We start from the raw sequence: 20,850 nt of genomic DNA, 5'->3' as shown, positions 1-20,850 counted from the left end.
TACTTTGTGTTGTAAGTAGTGATTGTTTAGATATAGTCCCTCTTTCAGTTTTCACTTGAGACTAGTTTACTCCCTCTTATTTTCTAGCACTAGAATCATGTAGTAATAAAGGATAGTCATGTACACAAATAGTTAATTTGAATAATGAAATTCAGTTCTTCATTTCTTCTTCAAAGCTCTCTCGAGCAATATCTTCTTCACTTTATTTCATAAACAATCACTTCTTGTTGATAATTGAATAGTTGGTATTTGGTGAAAATAGTTTGAAGCAATTAATGTGGTACTGATAGTTGATAGAATTTAGAAATGATATAGAAACATATATAGATTGGAGGAGTGAAGCTAGCAAGATCAACTTGCTGCTTGATACAATGCAAAGATCACTGGCCTATTTATAGGCCTTACATTACCGACTCATAATGTCGGTTCTTTATTTTTTATTATTTGTTCATTCTACAGATTTCTAGCAATTGACATTGCCTATGTTTCTATCATTTTCTAGAGCTTTCTAATACATTCTAGAAATTTGCATTACATTTTAACACTCTGTACTAAAGCATTATGTTTAAACCTTTAACTTTCTAAGTGGAGGAGGCTTCCTGATCATAGTTGCTTGCTCAAAGGAATAGGCAATTTCTATCAGTTTTGGTTCTGAGCCTTTCAAACCTCCAAAACAAATTCCAAATGGCACACCCTTTTCATATCCAGCAGGAACAATCACTCCAGGGTAACCTCCAATAGCAAGGATGTTACTAAAGCTATAAGAAGGTATCACCACAGCATCAAGTTTGTTTCTTTTCATTAGTTTCTCAAATCCATTTTGTGACAATCTTGTCATGTTTAACAATGCTTGCTCCAGTACTTTCCCAATTCCATTTGTCTTTTCAGCTTGCAGCATGACATCTTGACCATACTCATCAAGTTTCTCCTGCAATTGCCATACCAAAAATGTCAAGTTCCTATTATTGAAGATACAATTGAAAATGTCTTCCAATCAAAGCTTAAATTTCAACCTCAGAATAAAGGAGAAAAATTATCAGAAACTTCTACAAAAAAAGGAAATTCTAGAATTTTCTCAAAGAACAGTCAAGATAAAATCCTCCACACAGCATTTGCAAAAGGCCAGGTGACATGGAGAAAGATTGTAGGTAATGTGAAAGTCACAACGCAACTACTTTAAACTATCAATTATCTTATCTATGTTGACAATAAACAAATAACAAATTCTCACAACTCACCAGTTTTGGGTGTTTCTTGTTGTAGGCTATTACATCAGCCAAGCTTCGAACCGGGGAAGCAACTAAGTCTTTCAAGTATGCATTCAAGGATAACTTGAATTCAAAATCCAAAGCAATACTTTCACTTGAATCACTGAATATTTCATCAATGTTATCTATCTTCAAATGGTCAACCAAAACTGCACCTCTTTGCCTGAGTTTGAAGGAAGTATATGAGACTTGCTCAACCTTCATTTTAGAAATCCTTCTATAATTAATTCTAATGCCAAAATTAATTTTGGGAAGAAGCTTACGTGAGTAGCTTCTGAATACCAAAATTAATTTTGAGGAAAAATAAACTGATCCAAAAATACTAATAGTTAACACAAATAGTAACTTTCCTTACCTTAATGTTTTTAGGTGTAGCTTAAAAGTTTCATCGAGAAAGGTATCATCTCCAAAATCATAGTATGACCTAACTATTCCTAATCTCTTTCCCCTTAGTCCATCTTTCTTCAGGTATTGAGTATAGCCACCTTTTGGGATATACTTTGATGCTTCAATTGTTTCCTTATCAAAAGCATCAATGCCTGCAATAGTTTCAAGAACAAGAGCAGCATCTGATACTGTCCTGCAAATTGGTCTATACCAGTCCAGACAATGTTACACATTTGTTGTAAATAGTGTTTGTTACAATGAAATATAGGTCAACAACACACTCTTTTCAACACACTTCCCAACACAATCAGTGTGATTGATTTTTTCAAAGTCAACACATTTTTTTAAGAAGTGAGTCAAACGTGTTGGCTTTCTAAGTTTGTTTACAAACCTGTTTAAAAGAGTGTGTTGATAACACTCGAAAAAAATGGAGCTATTGTCATAGACTTACCCAACTGTGTCTTGTCTTGGGCTGATTGGAACTACCCCTGATCTGCTAGTGAGACCAACTGTTGGTTTGATTCCCACAACTGAGTTGGAATTTGAAGGGCATAAAATGGAGCCGTCAGTCTCAGTACCAAGAGAAACTGTTACCAAATTTGCTGCTACTGATATTGCTGATCCGCTACTAGACCCACATGGATCACCCAATGTATATGGATTCTGCCAAACATAAATCACATGTGTCAACTCATGACTTTTTAGAATCACTTACATTATAGTCATTCAGCTATTTTCTAAAGTTTTTCAATCAGGTAATTACTTTGTAGCATCAAAACATACCGGAATAAGTAGTCAACTTTGAAAACTATAATGACTTCGAGTGAGTTAGTTACAGAGTAGTTAGATGGTTAAGTGAGTCATAACAAACTCTAGTTCAACATTCTCTTGTATATAAATGATCTTCAGTTAATTCAATACATGAGAGATTTCATTTCATGCCTACATTTCTGTGATTGATCATTAACATGGTATAATATTTATTCTAGATTCGTTTAGTGGAGATCACTTGTATATGAGCCACCCGCATATATTCATTCTTGCAAATTTCATGCTCTAGATGTCCATACAGTTTAATAATAAATTAACATCTCCAATAAGAATCAAACATGCTATAAGTAAGAACAAGAAGAAAAATTACCTTTCCTTGTCCACCTCTGGCGCTCCAACCGCTGGGTGCTCCATTGGATCTGAAATAAGACCACTCACTCAAACTGGCCTTTCCTAATATGATAGCCCCAGCTTTCCTTAACCTTGCAACAACACCAGCATCTCTAGGCACCACAGAGCCAAGCAGAGCATAAGAGCCTGCAGTGGTGTTAAGCTTATCCTTACTTGCAATGTTATCCTTCACCAAAATTGGTATTCCATGTAATCCTGAAAGCAGATACCCTGTTTCCTTAGCCTTTTTTCTCTCCTTGTCAGCTCTTTCTGCTTCTGCTACTGCATCTGGATTCACCTCCAACACCCCTTTGAGAACTGGGTTCTGGATTTGTATTTGTTTGAGATAGAACTCAACAAGTTGCTTAGAGGTTAATTGGTTTCTCTTGAAAGCAAGTTGGAGATCATGCACAGTTGCTTCCTTGATTGAGAATCCATTGGCTGATGTGATCAGAAAGATCACAGAAAAGAATTGGAAGAGAGAGTAACCATGTACTGAAGCCATGAGAGCACTCACTTTGCTGCAAAGTAGCCACTGTAATATTCTGACTCACATTGTTTGAGTATATAGAGTCCCACATGAAACATGCGCTTTGCCATCACAACATCCATATTATAAAGAAGTGGACGAGGTTGTTCTCAACTACCGCAAAAGGCAATGTTAGAATTATATTTTGTAATAATTGATCTGAAAATGACTAATATTGAAAGAATTTCTGATAAAAATAAAGAGAAAATAGTAGTCAATAATTTACGAAAATATCCTTCCTCTCTTGTGTCATTCCACTCTATTTCAAGCTTGACAAAAGTATATGCATCTCTGTACCACTTTGAGTCTAGTTATCCTTCCAGAATTTTCATGAGTTTTATAAAGCTCTTTTTTCTCTGATCATCAGCAGGTTTAATTGCAAATGATGAAAGAATAAAGAATGGCTAGCTGGAATATCCAGTAACTCACAAAGAACATGAAAACTCCTCAAAATAGTTCAGGAAGTGGGATGAAGCTGGGAAGGGGCAATGCAAAGGAGGTCAGGATGTGATTTTCAAACTCAGTAAAGGGGAATCTTAACCCCAATTCAGAGAAAACAAAGGAGTATATGAAGAAACCCCCAGATTGTTCTCTTTGCAAATGAAATGATAGCTAATGTGTAAATTGAATTCCATTAAATGTCATGAATGCTTGTTTATAAGCTTACAATTAAATATAAAAGCCACAAAGAAACAAACAAGGTTCGCTAGACAGTCACACTACGAAGCATCACAGTTTCAACAGTGAGTCCAGGACCAAAGCCGAATAGCACACCCCATTCAAGTCCTTCACCTGTTGTGCTAAGTCCATTTTCTTTAGATTTCTTTCTCATTTCATCCATGATGAATAACACGCATGCACTTGACATGTTACCATACTCACTTAGCACATGTCGTGTCGCTTCCATTTTTTCAGGCTTCAAGCCTAATTTAGCCTCAACTTGATCTAGAATGGCAGGTCCACCAGGGTGTGCAATCCAGAAGATAGAATTGTAATCAGATATGCCCAAAGGTTGGAAGGCTTCAACTAAGGCTTTCTCAATATTCTTTGAGATGAGTCCAGGAACATCCTTGAGAAGATGAAATGTCAGTCCTACTTCACGAAGGTGGCCATCAATTGCCCCTTCACTGTCGGGGAGGATTGTTTGCGCAGTCCAGACTAGTTCAAACAAAGGTTTTTCAACCCCTGATAGTGGATCAGAACCAACAATGACCGCAGCGGCACCATCTCCAAATAAAGCTTGACCCACAAGGCTATCAAGATGGGTGTCATTGGGGCCACGGAACGTGACTGCTGTGATCTCTGAACAAACCACAAGCACACGAGCACCTTTATTGTTCTCAGCCAAGTCTTTGGCTAGACGAAGCACCGTGCCACCAGCAAAGCACCCTTGCTGGTACATCATGTAACGCTTCACTGATGGACGAAGTCCTAAGAGTTTTGTAAGCTGATAATCAGCACCAGGCATGTCCACACCGCTCGTGGTGCAAAAGATGAGGTGAGTAATCTTGGATTTGGATTGACCCCATTCCTTGATTGCCTTTGTTGCTGCTTCTTTTCCCAACCTCGGTACCTCTACAACCACCATGTCTTGCCTTGCATCCAATGATGGTGCCATATATTCACACACACTAGGATTTTCTTTGAGAATCTCCTCAGTTAGATACATGTATCTCTTCTTAATCATTGATTTTTCACCTGAAATAGATATCAAACAGTATAAGATAATGCATTTTGAAAAGTTGAATGATATGTTTGAAATTACGCACACTTAAACAGATTAAGACATATATATGAGATATATATATACTTACACATGCGCTTGAATTTTTGTTTGAGTTCAGTCTTGTGCTCGCTATTTGTGACACGAAAATAGAAATCAGGGTATTCACTCTGATCCACACAGTTGGAAGGATTTGCAGTGCCAATTGCCATGACAGTGGCAGGGCCTTCAGCACGTTGTGCCTTACGAATCTCTTCAACACTCACCATCTTTTCTGGTTACTAAACAAGCTTGCAGAACAGAGAACGAAGTTGGCTAAAAGCTCAAGTTAGAAAGAAAAGACTTAAAGTATGATGATGAATGGGGATGTTGTGAATGAATTGGTGAGGAAGAGGGTTTATATATATACTACTTGAAAGTGGGTAGATAGTACTAATTAATTATTAGTTGCCGGTTGCTATTTTTTATTAATAAAGTGAGTCCTCTCCCTCCCTCCTTTTTGATTTTATGGGTCAAAGCAGCATGACCAAGTAGACTCAGCAGCATCCTCATTCCTCTCTCAGGTACCATCCCAAAGCTGAAAGGAAAGTATTCTGTTTTTGTCTTCATTACTTCAAATGAATATGCCACACAAAGATTCTTTATCTATATTCCATCATCTTGTGTGTGTTTGCTTATATAAGATTAAACCAGTCAGACTAATAATTTTTTATAGGTGGCGAACTACTTGCAAGTGAGGATCTACCAATAGTAGCAAGGGTGTGTTTGGAAAAATTCTCACTAGGGGAATTAGCTAGCACTAAGATGTGAATGCTTTTGTCTTGTCTCTCGTGGAAGATACTTATAGTGCAAAAAATAATTAGTGAAAGATTGATAACATGTTAGAAGGGAAACTATATATGATAATCTCACACATCCATAATAATCCCCCAAGGTCACATTTTAACCTGTTGCAACCCGTCTGAGTGAGTTTGATTGAGCTGATCAGGTTGTTCATGTTCGTGTTTTCCATAGTAGTTTCTATTGAAATGGCAATTAATAAAAGTGGAGAACGATCTATGAAACATGTTGGTGTCTAACTTCCAAAATCAATATTCTTTCATGGGCAGGTAGATGTTGCAATATCCGGATTGAGCAATAGTGTTGGATTAAGGATTTTGATGAGATATTGAAGGTCACAGTTCCAACATTATTGCTTCAAGTCTATAAAGAAGTTTTCATAAATTTACGTTAGGTACTTAACTTCCATTTTGTTCTACTTTTTACTGTACATCCAAATTCCTAATATAGACTTATTTTTATCCAAATATAAAGAGTAAAAGTTACAGAAAAGGGACATCATTCCTAGTTCTTCACCATAAAGCTATAAACCAGATACAAAATGAACACAAGCAATGCTAATACGAAGAATATCCAGTAATTGAAGATTACATGCGAGATTCAGGGCTTATATGCAAGAAGAATATAGGAGAACATAGTAAAGCAAGAAAAATAACAAAGGATGAATATAGCAGTCCAGAGCTTAGAATATCACCTTCTGTTGCATTAGCATTACAATGAGTTGGATTGTATATTAAAGAACCGGTAGAAAATTCCTCCTTCAATTTATGTACATTTTAGGGGATTCCGATTCACATAATATAGTTTATATATAAGCAATAAAAACACATTGGATATTGGACAAAACAAGAACAAAGGGCATTATTATTTAGAATTGTTACACTAGAAACATTATACTAGACATAGTATACAATGATAGTACATGAAAGAATGCATTCAACAGTTATGTGCACTTAATGCCGCTTCTAGTAACGGGTAGATCATCCATCAACAATGAATTGATCTTCTTGATTATCCCCCTCAACCCTGGTGTCGCCGTGGACAATGCCGTTCACATGATGCAGATTTTGCATCATTTGTGAAAGATAATGGTTGCTAGCACTAGTATGATCAGAAATGCCAGCAGGTTGGGCAGTCCACTGTGAGAATATACCAAGCAATTGACTAGTAAGATTTTGTTGCTCGTGAAGAATGCGAGTCTGAATCTGCCCCATTTCTGCTCGGTGCTGATTTAGCATCTCATCGATCCTCTTCTTCCATTCTAGCCTCCTGCAGTTCATCCTCTCCTCTCGTTCCCTCTCATGAATTAAATCTTCCTCTCTTCTTTTCCTTTCCATCTCTTCATTTTCCTTCTCTATAGCTTCCCACTCAGCCATTCTCTGCTTCCTCTGCTTGTCCCTATCTTTCTCCCTCTCCTCCAGCTTCTTTTCCCATTGCCTATCAAGCTCCGCTTGCAAATTCTCCCTCCGCTGTCTCTCCCGCTCTCTATCCATCTCTCGCTGCTCGAACCGAGCCTCCATTTCCCTCAACTGTCCCATCTGGTTAGAAAGAATCCTCCACACTTTCTTTTCCATCCCCTTCGCCGCCTTCCTCTTCTTCTTCGAGTTCAACCCCGTCACTTCCCCTTCCTCATAACCGTTCTCTGCATCTTCCCTAGTCCGGCCATTCTCATTATAATTCACCTCCCCTTCTTCAGCATCATACTCAAACCCCAAACCCATCACCTCATTATCAACCCCATCAATAGCAGCCGCAAAATCACCATCAGCATCGCCATTCCCAGAATGACCCATCTGACCAAACTCAACCATATCTATCCCTCCACCACCACCACCACCACCATCAGCAAGAAACCCATCTCCATGATCCCCATCACCATCACCAATCACCATCAACTCATTACCACCACCATTCGCATAACTCCCAACAACAAGAGCAACATCACCAAACACTTCCTTATACCTAAGAAAATTAGACCAATGAGTAAGACCCTCAACCCAATCAAACTCACCCCCATCACAATCCCCACCATTACTACTCTCCATCCCCGAAAACTCAGGTTTCTTAATCTTCTGCTTAACCAGCAGATACTGATGCCTCATGTTCTGCACCTTGGTGGAAACATCCTTCCAACTCCACTGCCATGGATACGCCATGGGATCGCGAAGGTGATGCAACGAATTCACATGACAAGCAATTGGTTTGAACTTCTTCTCTCGAGTTCTCATCTTCGCAAGAGAACCATCGGCGACCATCTCGCCGTACTTGTCGATTAGGGTTTTCTCCTCCGCCTCCGTCCATTTCTTCCTTCTCGGAGGAATCATTGTCGTCAGCAAACAATCCCTACTACAATAACAGTACTCCTATCTTCTTCTCCTTCCTCCTCCTCCACCACTTCCTCAGGCACCAGAAAATTTTCCGGTGACGATTCCGATTGCATCGAGAACACCAACACCGTCCAACTCGTTTGAAGAATTCTCCCCCGAAAAGCTCAAATTGAATGAAACAATGAAAGCGTAAGGATAGCGGTTGCTTACCTTTTCCGATTCGGCGGTGGAGAGGGAGGAGCTGCGGCGGCGATGGCGATGGCAAATGGATTTTCCCGGAAAGTTGAATTTTCCCGAGGAAGTTTAGAATAGGTAGCTCACTGGGGAATCAAGTGACGAAGCTCTTACAAGCGAAAATAGTTACCAGTCAATTTTTATTTTTTCGGAAAAAGTTATAATAAATAAATATATATTTTGTTTATGAAGTTTTCATCAATCAAGTGGACGTGCCGGAGTGGTTATCGGGCATGACTAGAAATCATGTGGGCTTTGCCCGCGCAGGTTCGAATCCTGCCGTCCACGCTTTTTTATTTACTTTTGTGTATTTCCATATGTTTCTTTTGGCATAATATTTGATTGATGACTATATTAATTTTTGCCTTCAATCATCTATAGCTAGTTTAAGAATTCAAATCCTTTACTATTTCAATTGTCATTTACATCCATGCGCTAGATTTGATTAAGTATGGCTAAAATTGAATAGGTATTTTGTATCTAGGTTCGAAATGGTAATAAAAAATGTGATTTCTCCAATACCCATTTAAAATAGACGATGTTTCTTATCTCTTCTTAAATAAATATTTATTATTTACAATCTAGACCTAATACTTTAAGAGTTTAATGAATATGCATTATCGGTGTAAAACAATTTTACACCGACAACCAATCACAATACGTCATGTAGGAGAAATAATAACTTTCGTTTTAAATTTTAATTAAAACAAATCTATACTTAATGATGTGAAGGATATTGAACCATCTTTTTCTGTAAGGCTACCGAAGCGATGTCCAAGGGAATGATACAGGAATCACGTTACCATGTTCTCATTCACCTATCTTTCTGTATGGGAATATTATAGTAGTAAACTAGTAAAACTGTAAAAGGTACGTCTATAGATCCCCACCTATGTGTAAAATTTGGACTGCTAAGTACTAAAAAAAGTATTGTGGTAGAGTTTCTCATTGTTTTCTAGTGATTGTTCAAAAAATGCATTTTACAATCATCATTACTCAAATGTGTTTGATTATTTCTCATGAGCCCCTTTTCTTGCCCATTAAAGCAGAACACATCAGGAGTATTTGTCTCCCTCTAAAGTTTGCAGCTGAATAAGCAGCAAATTAAGTGTAATCTTAGCTCAGAAACATGCTAAGATAGTAGTTACATATTCGTTCTATTGTGCCTAGATTTTGGCCTATATAATAAAATATGGATTCATCTGGCACAAACAGAAAAGAAAAGCTTAAAAAACTTTATACTTCTTTACTGATCTTACAATACATACACTCAGCTGAATGAATATTTCATGATGGCATTGAAGTGGTTGAAGACCATGATAGGAACTAAAAAATCAGTTCCAAGGATCATAATCTCATTAATGAAGATTACCTTGCTATTTGCTATGCACAACTTCACATAAAAACTGTTTGTTCATTCTATAAGAAACTAAGTTAAGGTATTGTTCTCAAAATGTGTTAGAAATGCTTCCTGTAACTCTTCACATTAACATATCATACTTTCAGCTTTGCCTTTTTCGACATTACAAGCTTGATGGAAGCAGACAATACCATATCATTTCAGACTTTCTTCTCTTTGAAAGACCATGGCATAACCTTCATCAGATTTTCAAAGCTGTTTAGCTTGGGAACAAAGGTGAAAACACCATTGGTGTTCTGACTAGATTCAAAAATCTGTGGCTATCGGGAAGCTGAGTTATCGTAATCACGGTCTGGAGTTGAGAAAACAGGGGGTTGGTCTGTAGGTTTTTTTCCCATATCTTTAGTTTTGTGAAGGAGAAACGTCCCAGATAAAATTGTGACGAAACCGCACAACTCAGTAGCAATTTGTGATGCATTTTGTGTGTCCCAATCCTGCAGCAAATAAAAAAAGAGCACTAAAGCAATTGATGACTAAACATTCCATATCCATGAAAATGACCAATGAAGGTATTATTTTAAGGCTGATAATAAAGATGAGTCTAACAAGACTACAGCAAAACAGATTATTGAACATGTTATAGCATGTTTGGATCTGCTTCTATTTTCTCAGAATCAATTCTGACATCCTCATAATTGATTTTGGATTTAGAATCAATGGTAGAAGAATTTTCAAACATGCACTTAATTGTGTAACCACACCAGAACCTTATTACCCATTTTTTCTGATCTTTCTGTCTGTCTCGAGAATGCACTGCATTTGTCTCTAATTTCAGAATCCTTCCGAAAATTTCAGATGGTCATTGTAATAAAAATAACCGTACTAAAACATCTTCTAGGTAATGACTAACATCTATTGTAATAAATGCTGAATCCATTTTACCAGAAAAGATTTCCTTAGCATCATGATTTTTCTTTTGCTTTCTTTTCAAGAGAACTTCAAATTTTCTCATGTTACAATATATACTATAGAACTATCCATTTAACCAATCCCACCTAGTCTGAAAAGGTTTCTGATGTTGTTTTTATAAACTACCATATTTCCAAATAATTTAGTAGCATCACCAAGTGCATAGTAAACAAAAATGAAAAAAAATTATAATATAAATATAAAGAACCGCGGAATGTAATTAGTCACCTTAAACATGATTATGCTGGCAAAGATTGTAAGCGATGTGAACATGACGTAGTAAACGGGTGACACAACCGCAGTATTAAAGGTGTCCAGAGCCTGAAACATGTTTCCAAATTAAATAAATAGCATGACAAAATAACTGGTAGAGTTAATATCTTGAACTTCTAATTCAATACACTTAATTTCAGGATACCAGTGCTACTGGTTTTTAAATTATTAAAGAAACTCAAAGAGGATGCTGAATTGAAGTTCAACTGTTAGTCCACTGGAAATCTGTAGTGAATCTATCCGTTCAATTATAACTTACTTTTAAGTTAAACATATATATAATGCCAAAGCTTACCTTGTTCAAGTAGTTAATCTGCAGAAGACAACACCCTATAACAACAAGCGTAAAGAACCAGGTCTGGAAGTAAGTGAATTGATTGGAACCTTCAAATGTAAGCTTCAAAGCTATTCCCACTGCTTTCACACCCATAACCTACGCACCGTGGATCCACATTAAGTTCATGGAGAGCAGGTCTAAGTTCAATCATGACACATGAGCATTGAAGATATAATTGATGTTGATTTTATAGGGTTTTAGATAAGGAAGGAGGAAAGAGAGAGAATAAAAACTTGAATTGTGATTATGGTTTTATATAAAAGACAAAGCATTAACCCTTATTTATACCAATACTATACTCCTAATGTTAAATAAGGAAACTAATCATGATAATTATTAGACTTCTAATCCTAATTAAACAAAGAAACATGTAATGAAATTTGGATATTCTAAATTAAAGTTACAATCCAAGTATTATGAGATATTTTCCATATGTTCTAACAAAGCAAAAATTAATACCGTAAGTGAGCCTGTGAGAGAACATATTCCAACATATATGATCAGATGGGTTGGTCCATATCTTGGAACAAAGTAGAAAATGAGGACGATGACAAGAATCACGACTAAACAAGTGTAGACAAGAAAACCTGTTGATTAAGAGAAAAAAAATCAATGTTAGCTTAATTAACCTTAAATGAATGCCTCAAATTCATTAAGGCCATAATGCAAACCATTCGTGTATCTTCTTCCTGCTTTGAATTGTGATAATATTCAATGGGAAACAATGTTGAAAACAAGCAATCAAGGATAAAAAAATACCTGGTTCTGTAGCAAGCTGCCACACTTCCTTAACAGAGTGAATAATTCTTTCATGTGGAGCATGCAAAACAATAGTGGTAGATCCCACCACACAGAGAGCACATCCAAGCACACCAAAGATGTGCAATTTCTCTTCCAAGATAAAGTGAGCAAGTACTGCACTGCATCGAAATATGAGTTTGTAACTATTTCTTGCATGCTCCAGATCAAAATTTGATGGATGAAGATGTGCATTCACATTTGTATTGAAGAGAAGAAATGAAGAGTTTGTGTTGTAAAGAATGCCATGTTTCTTACCTGAAAATGATGCTTAAAGCTCCTAAAGGAGTGACAAGTAGTGCAGGAGCAAATGCATAAGCTGCAAAATTGGCGATTTCTCCAACAATCACTGCAAAAATATCAACACATATGTAGAATCAGTTGATAGAATCCTAAGATCGCTGAGAATGTAAACAAGTAAATTATTTTTAGTCACAGAATGGTAGAAGTTATATGCCAAGACATTCTGACAGTGATTATCACTTCAAAAAAACTAACTGATTCATTCATGATATTGAGGCTTCAAAATGTGATCATTACACTTCCCCAATTTCCTCTTGCTTCTGAGTGTAAACAGGGGTAGTGACCCTCATCATTACTTTAGGGTTTGAACATAGAGGAAACTTACTAATATAGAAGGCAAGCATAAAAGACAGAACTATTAAAGTATCCATGGATTATATCATGTAAGAATGTAAATTAATATGAATGAAATATTTTCAGAATTCTAACACTGAGCGCTCTGAAGAACTTACTAAAAACCTACATCTAAATATTCTGATATTGGTGTGTTATATATAGAACGAAACCTCACTCCTTAATTGACTGAATTCTTTCATGAGATAGTCTATGATAAATTATTCCTGGTTTTGAACTTTCAAAGCTTCAGCAATCTATATATCTCACAACCAAGTATAACCACTTTACTAGTCGCTTGTAGTCACTCATATAACTGATCTTCCCTGATGTACAAGAGATGTTAATCCTTATAAAGAAATCAAAGCCCATGTTTCTTATGACGGGAACAAAAAATTGCATCCTGGAAGAGATGCCCCCTCCTTGCATCTAAACAACATAAGCTAAGGATCAAATAACTTAATCACTAGGATGCACTTTGCAATATGCTAAACTTTGATTGTTCCATTAATTTAAAGCCAGTATGCGCCTATTCTGATGAACATTGTGGTAGTGCACTTGTGCTATAAAGTAAATTCTCATTTTCCTGTTTGATGAAAGACATTTAAATCCAAAACTAAAGGAAATATTTTTGAAGTCCCAATCCCTTGGTTGAGCATATCAAATTCTGAATTTTATAAATACACACTGTTTCACTTTATTTCTTATTTTCAACAAGGAGAAAAAAATTCCGATCTTGGCGTTATGAATCAAGATACATCTGATTATTCAAAAGCATACTTTGTTTGAAAGAACTTGGAAGTAACAGAAATAGCTTTCTTTGATCTAAGAAACATTAGACCTAATGGGTCAAAGGTACCTAGTATGCAATACTCTTTGGTACAGATAACACAATGTTACTTGGTTAAGTGTAGTAACATGGGGCATGCTTACTTAATACGCCACTGGGGTTCATAATATGTTTCAAATTATTAATTGGTTCAGTTATAATATACATGTTTTAAAACATTTGAAATATATATTTCTAATTTTAGATTTAAAATACATTTATAGGTGTAAATAGTTGAGTAAGTATCACTTTCTCCTTGTTATTTCTCCATGTGCTCTCATTTTTTGTTTTTCCTTTCCAATATATTGGTAGGCTTCAAAGAGACACTTCTCAGCTGATTTCATTAGAGTTGCAAATCTAGAAGGGGATAACTAACCCTCCCTTCCCCATCTCCCCCCCCCCTCCCCTTCCTCTCAAAGCCTTCCCCTCCTTTAAAAACTCCCAGACAAAGTCCTAGAGAACACGCAATTAGGAAAGATACTAGGTTGCTTACATGTTAGACCACATCAAAAGGAGGATTTCATGTAGAAATACCACATGATATACCAGAATTGAGTAAAGGGCACCAAAAAAGAAAGAAGAAAAAAATTGAAAATCACTTACTTGAGGTCATTCCAACCCACCACCACGGTTCATACAGGTACGCGTGCCCTCCGGAGGCTGATCAAATCAAAGCAAAACAGATTCAATGATTAAACAAACAAAAATCAAATGCACTGCAAGTTCAAAACTTTTCAACAACCCAGATGAAAAAATACCAAAAACCAAAAGAGGGGTATGAGGAAAAACCAAATTAGAGACAAACCTGCACTTTTCCCTGTATTCCCAGCTTTCTTCAACCCCATCTTCTTAACAATGAAGCTGGAGCCAATGAAAACGCTGGAAGAAACCGCCAGAACAAGCCCAGTTACGTTGTCAGAAGAAATCCCCATCTATGACAAAGAATCAAAACTTCACCCAAATTCTCTTTTTCACAAATCAATTGCAATTCCAAGATGTCCAATCCAATGCCTCAACCTTAACCCATCAATTCAAAAATCAAAACACATAAATAAGCACCACCCCATTAACAAAATAGGAAAAAAAATCACAGAAAAATGCAATAAGAGACAGAAATCACAAAAACATGATAACGTGTAATGAAGGGAAAGTACCTTGTTGGCACCTTGGAAACTCGTTTTCGCAGCTAAAAAACCATCGGTGTGACCAGATTAAGACGAAGAAGAAGAAGAAGAAGAAGAATGGTTGTTTGAGCAGCATGAAAAGTGAAACATGAATTCGGTGGTGGTGTCTTACGTTGTTTGTTTGTGTTCCAGAAAACAACAACCCTGAAAATTGTGATGGTTCCGCAATTCTCTTCTAAATCGTTGTTACAACGATGAACGATGATGTGCTGTTGTGTGCTGTGCTTTGTGCGCGCGATTCATTAGTCATATCAAAATATTATAATTTAATGATATTTTTTGTGTTTAGTTTAATCACCACCTCATGTTGCCATGTTCCATAAAACACCTCTTCACGATGCATAGAACCAAATTAAGTTTTCATTGTTGAGTGCAATGCCATTTATTTTCAATATTTAACACTTGCTATGCATACTTTCTAATTCTATGAAATTAATGGTGGTTACCTCTATAGATGAATATTTCTATCGAAAAATGGTAGCGACACTCACTTTAATATTTTATTTCCAACACTTTTGATCAAAGTGTCGTGGTGCCAGAAACAAATAATAAGTATATATGATAAACGTCCGTATTGGAGCACGATCGGGGAGGTACCTTCAAAAGATATTTTAGCGATCAAGCCAACTCAACGTACGAGAGAAACCAAGGTCTAGAGGAATAATTATGAATAAACAAATGAGTAATGCTTAATAAATGGAATGATCAAATCTGTATTATTGTAGTTGAAACCGTAGTGGTAGGAGTGCTCAACCTTTGTTAAGTTGTCTTCTATCTGACTTATGCATTTGCTTGACCAGTTTATCTTTGGACAATAATTAATCCACGTGTTTGTAAGTTTTTTGGGTTGACCAAATTAATTATCGACTGAGTGCCCATTTGGGCCGGCCAAAACAAAAACTATTTTTTGGTTAGTATTAAATTTTTTGACGAACAAATATTGATACTTGAATTTCTTTGATTTAATAAGAAATGAAGAAATATTTATAAGATTTCACTGACTTATATATTGATTAACAATGTAACCAAAAGATTGTTACTTCTTCCAATATATTTCTCCAAATATTCTTTCTTTTTATTTCTGCATTACTCGAGAGCTACTACTACATGCAACATCAATACAAACCAACTCTCTTAGAAGTATCCCCATTGTAAGTTGGATCTTCTAACTTCACATTTCAGTTTTCTTGACCTTTTTGTATGCAGATTATAATTATATTTAGCCCCACAAACAATTAGCACACCATATTTCTAAAGACACACATTTCAACAAAAAAAATAATCTCAAGACACTGCCCCATCGGAACACAAATCCACAAAACAACCAAACAATAACACGTGAAATAATTTCGATATGTAGTGTGTGTTTGTACCAATTAGAGAATTAATATATAAATAAAATTCGGTACTTTGAGTTTCATTCATATCCAAAATCTAATTTTAGTTAGGTCTATCATTTCTTGTAAATCCATAGTTCTTTAAAGGAAAAACTACCTGATTTCTGTCTAGCCAAAAATAACTGCTATTGGCCCATGTTTTCTCAAAGTATGATGATAACCCACCCGTTAAGACGAGAAAAAATTTCTAGCCAAGTAGATATTCGGATATTCTATATAAAATTTTGTTGGGATTGATCAGGGAGCTAGTTTATGGACTCATCTGGATACTTGTTAGAAAATACAAAAAATGGGACAAATAATACATTCCAATCCAATACACCTTTTTATTTATAACTTGCTATTTCAACAATTAAAAAAGTGTAAAAATTGTATGGTGGTGTGTTATTTTTCCATTTTTTTAAATAGGTATCCAAACGATGGTTTTTGGGAGGAACCTAACATGAACAACAAGAAGTCATCTTCAAAGTTTAGCTTTTCTCTTTACACACGGTTTCTTTCTTCATTCTCATTTTCATGCTTCTCTTCTTTAATTTGCCCTTTTTTTCTTTTTTGTTTTGTCACGAGGTGGTAAAGCTCTATGGCCAGCAATATGTGTCCGAAGGAGGATAATACCTTAGCCTTAGTGGTCTCAGCTGTGGTCCCTTGTAACGTGTGTTTCCATTGAGAACTAGAGAGATGCTAAAACACATCCTCTTACTTCAATCTTACTACAAGATTTGTGCAGGAGAAAAGAAAAGGACCGATAACAGATGAATGCTACCAAAAACATATTCAAAAGACTACAAATTTATAATGAGATTTTCTAAATGACACATGAGAAAGTTTATCGTCCAACCACATTGAAGATAATTAAGAGGTTTGAATTTTTATATTTTTAACTTATTTATAAAAATCATATTGATTCATTGAGTTGTGGTTAATCAGTAACTCACATGAGTCATTTAGACAACCTCATTTATAATTGGTCTCAGCCGCAATGGTTAAAAGCGATTATATGAACTCTTAAATTGAAAGTTTGATTCTTAAGTGTCGCACTTTTGAGAAAATATTTATTCTTCACGTCGAAGTAAAATTTCAAGAACAATTTAGCACACACATGCAGCTAGGGTTTGTATTTATTTTGCTTTTCGTTTTCGGCCCGCTAAGCCTATCTGATTCATCAGACAAAAATTAGCACACAAAAAAATGGCTAAAAAATTAAAAATACAAAAAGTATTATAAATTTGAAATTTTATTAAGATTCATTATATTATATTGTTAATTTTGATAATTGTTTAGGGCTTAATTGTGTCATGATTAGGTTCATTAATTGCCCTGTTAGTATGGGAAAGTGGGTAAACATAGATGAATGACTTTATAAGAAGTCGTTGAGAGTCGTCTTGGATAATTACAAGTGGACGGATCGCCTTGAGGAGAAGGCTAAGGATGTCAAGACTTACACCAAAATAGAATTGTACCCCATTTATCCTTCCCGAAAACATGTTATTATATAAGTCACCAAAGATAGTTAACCAACAAATTGTGTTATAGTTTTTATTCTATAAAGATTCATTGGATCAAAGTTACAGTCAAGTGACACTAACATCTAAGAGGAAGACAAAGCCTACTAAGAGTGCAATACTTCAATATTTAAGGAGGGTTACATCTTTGACATTTTCCTCATCAATATAGTTTTGATTTAAAAAAAACATGACGGATAAAAATATTTTAATTTTTATAATATTAATACCTTTTTCTTATATTCAGCCAAGCGGACTAGCTCAATCTAACGTACCACTTGATCATCAAATCAGGCTAAAGTGGATAATTGGGTTCCTAACCCAACCCACAAAAATAGATCATATAAAGTGGTTCATGGACTAAACCCATTTTACCACCCTTAGTTCTCTTCTTAGCCATGGTTACGTTCTTGGTCCAAACCCATTTTTCGTGAAGGCAAAGCTAGTGACACTATAAGAACTGTTTACAAAAACAGGTTGTACCAAACAGATTTTCAGTTTTTAAAAACTGAAAATTGTAGACAAACAGACCCTTAGTTTTTTGTGTAACACCCTCTAAACCCCGCAAAATTATTATAGCATAAATCAGAGTAAAATGCATAACACAGAGGGTGTCACGAACGTGCCATTAATGAGAGATATAAAAAACAGTCTGTTCTCCGTGTTTTTTCTGTTTCCAAAACAGAAATTCAAAACCAGAAAACAAAAACAAAAACAATTTTTTTCTGTTCTCATTTTATTGTTTTAAAAACAGAAAAATAGAAAATTGTTTTCAAATTAATTTTGAGAAAACAATTTAACCAAACAAGTTTTTTTGTTTTTTTATTTTATAAAACAGAAAATTGTTTTTAAAAACACTTATCAAACACGCCCTTATTCTCCAAAACATAAACCAAAACACCTGTCATGCTCATAATTTAGATATAAATTATCAACTTTAATGTCATAACATCTTATGCATAGCACAACGGATTTATTTTTCAACTCCAAAATAAAAGATAATCCAAAAATTAATAAGAGAGTTCACAAAATAACTCTTAACATCAAGTTACAAACTAAGCGTTTCCCCGTTGTTACATAATAGAGCATGACTCCCCTAACTAAACCATAAATGAAAGGCTAGCTCCTCCAACTAACCCTCGCGAGAAGCTCCACTATCCTCAGTACCTAAGCGATGTCGCATAGAACATCATTCCAACAGAAGGGTGAGAACTCATATCATATGGATAAGCATAATAATAAATAATGTAAAAGCTTATAAAAATTATCCATAATTCCCTATACATGATTAAGAAGATAATTCATGAAATTTAATATAATCAATTAATTTCACAATATGTCAATACTCCATAATTATAGCTCATATGAAACAAATATAAATATCTCCAAATATCACAACAACAACACACACCAAAGATATCACAGTTAACATTATTTAACATCAACAACTCCATATGGTAACATATATGACTCAAGTGTGACTCCGTGCAAATGTCTTTGGTACCAAAGTTGTTATCCTTAGCGGTATCACCGCGTCCACTCCATACAGATAACCACCAATAAATCCCTCGCTCTAGGCTTCAAAACCACTCCAGTTTTGGGACAAGTCACTAGCCTCCACGAGAATTAGCAAACATTGTCTCTTGACAACTATGCAGTGTATTGTACAAAACTCAACTAACATATGCATATCCAGACCATCTCCAAGTCTTAATTATTTTAGCATATTCATCACCAGTTCAACAATTCACATCATCTCCAATTTCACAAAACACACACTCACATGTTATCAATCACACAACTTGCAATCACAGTAACTTAGCAACTTAACACATAACATCAATTCAGAAACAATATCATATAATGAACTATTAAACATATATAAATTAAATATAATTCATATATAACAGGTTTTGCAACTATTATACAAAAACTGGATTCCTCCTAATTTTCCCCCAAAACTCGTAATCTCCCTGCACTACCCCCTCATGCGCGCACTACCGCGCGCACCACTGCCTACATGCGACACCTCCCTCGCGCGCAACCCTCGCCATGGCCGCACGCCACCTTGTCTTGCGCATCACCTCGTGCGCGCACCACATCTTCTTTCGAAAACAACATTTGCACCTAAAATGACTCATTTTATTCAAAACGGTTATAAACTGTACAGCAACCTAGGCGAATTTTTAAATACCTCAAATACACTCAGAAAAATTCAATATTTTTATCATGGTTCCCTATACACGTTTTGTAAATCACTGTAAATTTTCAAGTCGAAATTCGAAGTACAAAATTCAGGAAATATCTAACACTAACAACAGTTCGTGAGAAACGAGACAGCTTAATCTATCCTCACTAAAACGCATATAACTCGAGCTACAGACGTCGGAACGACGTGAAACCAGCGGCAAAAGTTTCATAACAGAAAGGGCTACAACTCTTATGAAGACTACTTCTTCAATTTCGGTCATTAACACAACTCGAAAAAGGGTTCAAGATCTCGTAAATTTCCCGCGCGCAACCCGCGCATCATGCGCGCCTATCTTCTACCCCCAAAATTCATCTTAAAATCAAACCCTAACTATTTCAATTTGGGAATTTATGCATCCTAGGGTTTCTAAATCATGTTTCCTATCATTACTCATTATCATACTAATCCATAGAACATGAATCCAAACCCTTACTTCTTGAAGATCAAAGTCTAGGTTTTTCTTCTCCTTTCTCTCATTCTCTCTTTCACGCTTCTTTTCTTCTGCTCTGCTAACTTCTCCAATTCTCAAATTCTGATTTCTCCCTGTTTAATTCACTTCTAACCCTTAAATAGTCTTACAATAGGCCTCACTCCCAACTACTCACTTAAAACCTAAAACCCTTATTTATCTAAATCTTATACTATATCACATAAGATTTAAATAATAATCACATATATCACTCATATACAATTTAAATAATTTACTCACAAAAATATACCACATAATCACCTAATTATCTAATAAAATCACTTAATTACCTTAGTATATAATAAAATCTCATAATCACCTTATTATATAGTAAAATCACCTATTTATTCAAATCACTATATAACCTAATAATAAT

At 35.5% G+C, this 20,850-nt stretch overlaps 2 protein-coding genes and 1 non-coding gene across 3 annotated transcripts; 1 reads left to right on the top strand and 2 right to left on the bottom strand.

The window, feature by feature from the left end:
* Window positions 1-290: 290 nt before the first annotated feature.
* LOC130713364 (uncharacterized) lies at window positions 291-15,184 on the bottom strand. The gene is made up of 20 exons (XM_057563136.1): window positions 14,826-15,184; window positions 14,477-14,688; window positions 14,275-14,331; window positions 12,465-12,555; window positions 12,168-12,328; window positions 11,868-11,995; window positions 11,367-11,504; window positions 11,027-11,119; window positions 10,151-10,323; window positions 9,738-9,795; window positions 9,288-9,295; window positions 6,934-8,215; window positions 6,335-6,431; window positions 5,160-5,342; window positions 4,069-5,043; window positions 2,797-3,365; window positions 2,107-2,318; window positions 1,624-1,860; window positions 1,239-1,431; window positions 291-928 (listed from the first exon to the last, which is right to left on the bottom strand). The coding sequence occupies exons 2-20, from the start codon at window positions 14,601-14,603 to the stop codon at window positions 566-568; spliced, it is 5,145 nt and encodes a 1,714-aa protein (XP_057419119.1). The 5' UTR covers window positions 14,604-14,688; window positions 14,826-15,184; the 3' UTR covers window positions 291-565.
* On the bottom strand, window positions 3,952-5,462 carry LOC130710408 (chalcone synthase 1-like). The gene is made up of 2 exons (XM_057559669.1): window positions 5,160-5,462; window positions 3,952-5,043 (listed from the first exon to the last, which is right to left on the bottom strand). The coding sequence occupies exons 1-2, from the start codon at window positions 5,335-5,337 to the stop codon at window positions 4,052-4,054; spliced, it is 1,170 nt and encodes a 389-aa protein (XP_057415652.1). The 5' UTR covers window positions 5,338-5,462; the 3' UTR covers window positions 3,952-4,051.
* TRNAS-AGA (transfer RNA serine (anticodon AGA)) lies at window positions 8,676-8,757 on the top strand. The gene has a single exon. It is a non-coding gene; the product is annotated as a tRNA-Ser (tRNA).
* Window positions 15,185-20,850: the final 5,666 nt, after the last annotated feature.

Source organism: Lotus japonicus, chromosome 4 (assembly GCF_012489685.1).
Source record: "Lotus japonicus ecotype B-129 chromosome 4, LjGifu_v1.2".
Taxonomy (NCBI): Eukaryota; Viridiplantae; Streptophyta; class Magnoliopsida; order Fabales; family Fabaceae; genus Lotus; species Lotus japonicus.
This window is presented reverse-complemented; position numbering and strand designations above follow the sequence as displayed.

Excerpts from the sequence above, each read along its gene's own strand:
- LOC130710408 (XM_057559669.1), bottom strand. The coding sequence starts at position 5,337 with ATGGTGAGTGTTGAAGAGATTCGTAAGGCACAACGTGCTGAAGGCCCT. Across the intron at positions 5,044-5,159 it reads ACAAAAATTCAAGCGCATGT|GTGAAAAATCAATGATTAAG; the intron begins GTAAGTATATAT and ends TATCTATTTCAG.
- LOC130713364 (XM_057563136.1), bottom strand. The coding sequence starts at position 14,603 with ATGGGGATTTCTTCTGACAACGTAACTGGGCTTGTTCTGGCGGTTTCT. Across the intron at positions 1,432-1,623 it reads CTACACCTAAAAACATTAAG|GCAAAGAGGTGCAGTTTTGG; the intron begins GTAAGGAAAGTT and ends CTTCAAACTCAG. Across the intron at positions 929-1,238 it reads ACAAGAAACACCCAAAACTG|GAGAAACTTGATGAGTATGG; the intron begins GTGAGTTGTGAG and ends TGGCAATTGCAG.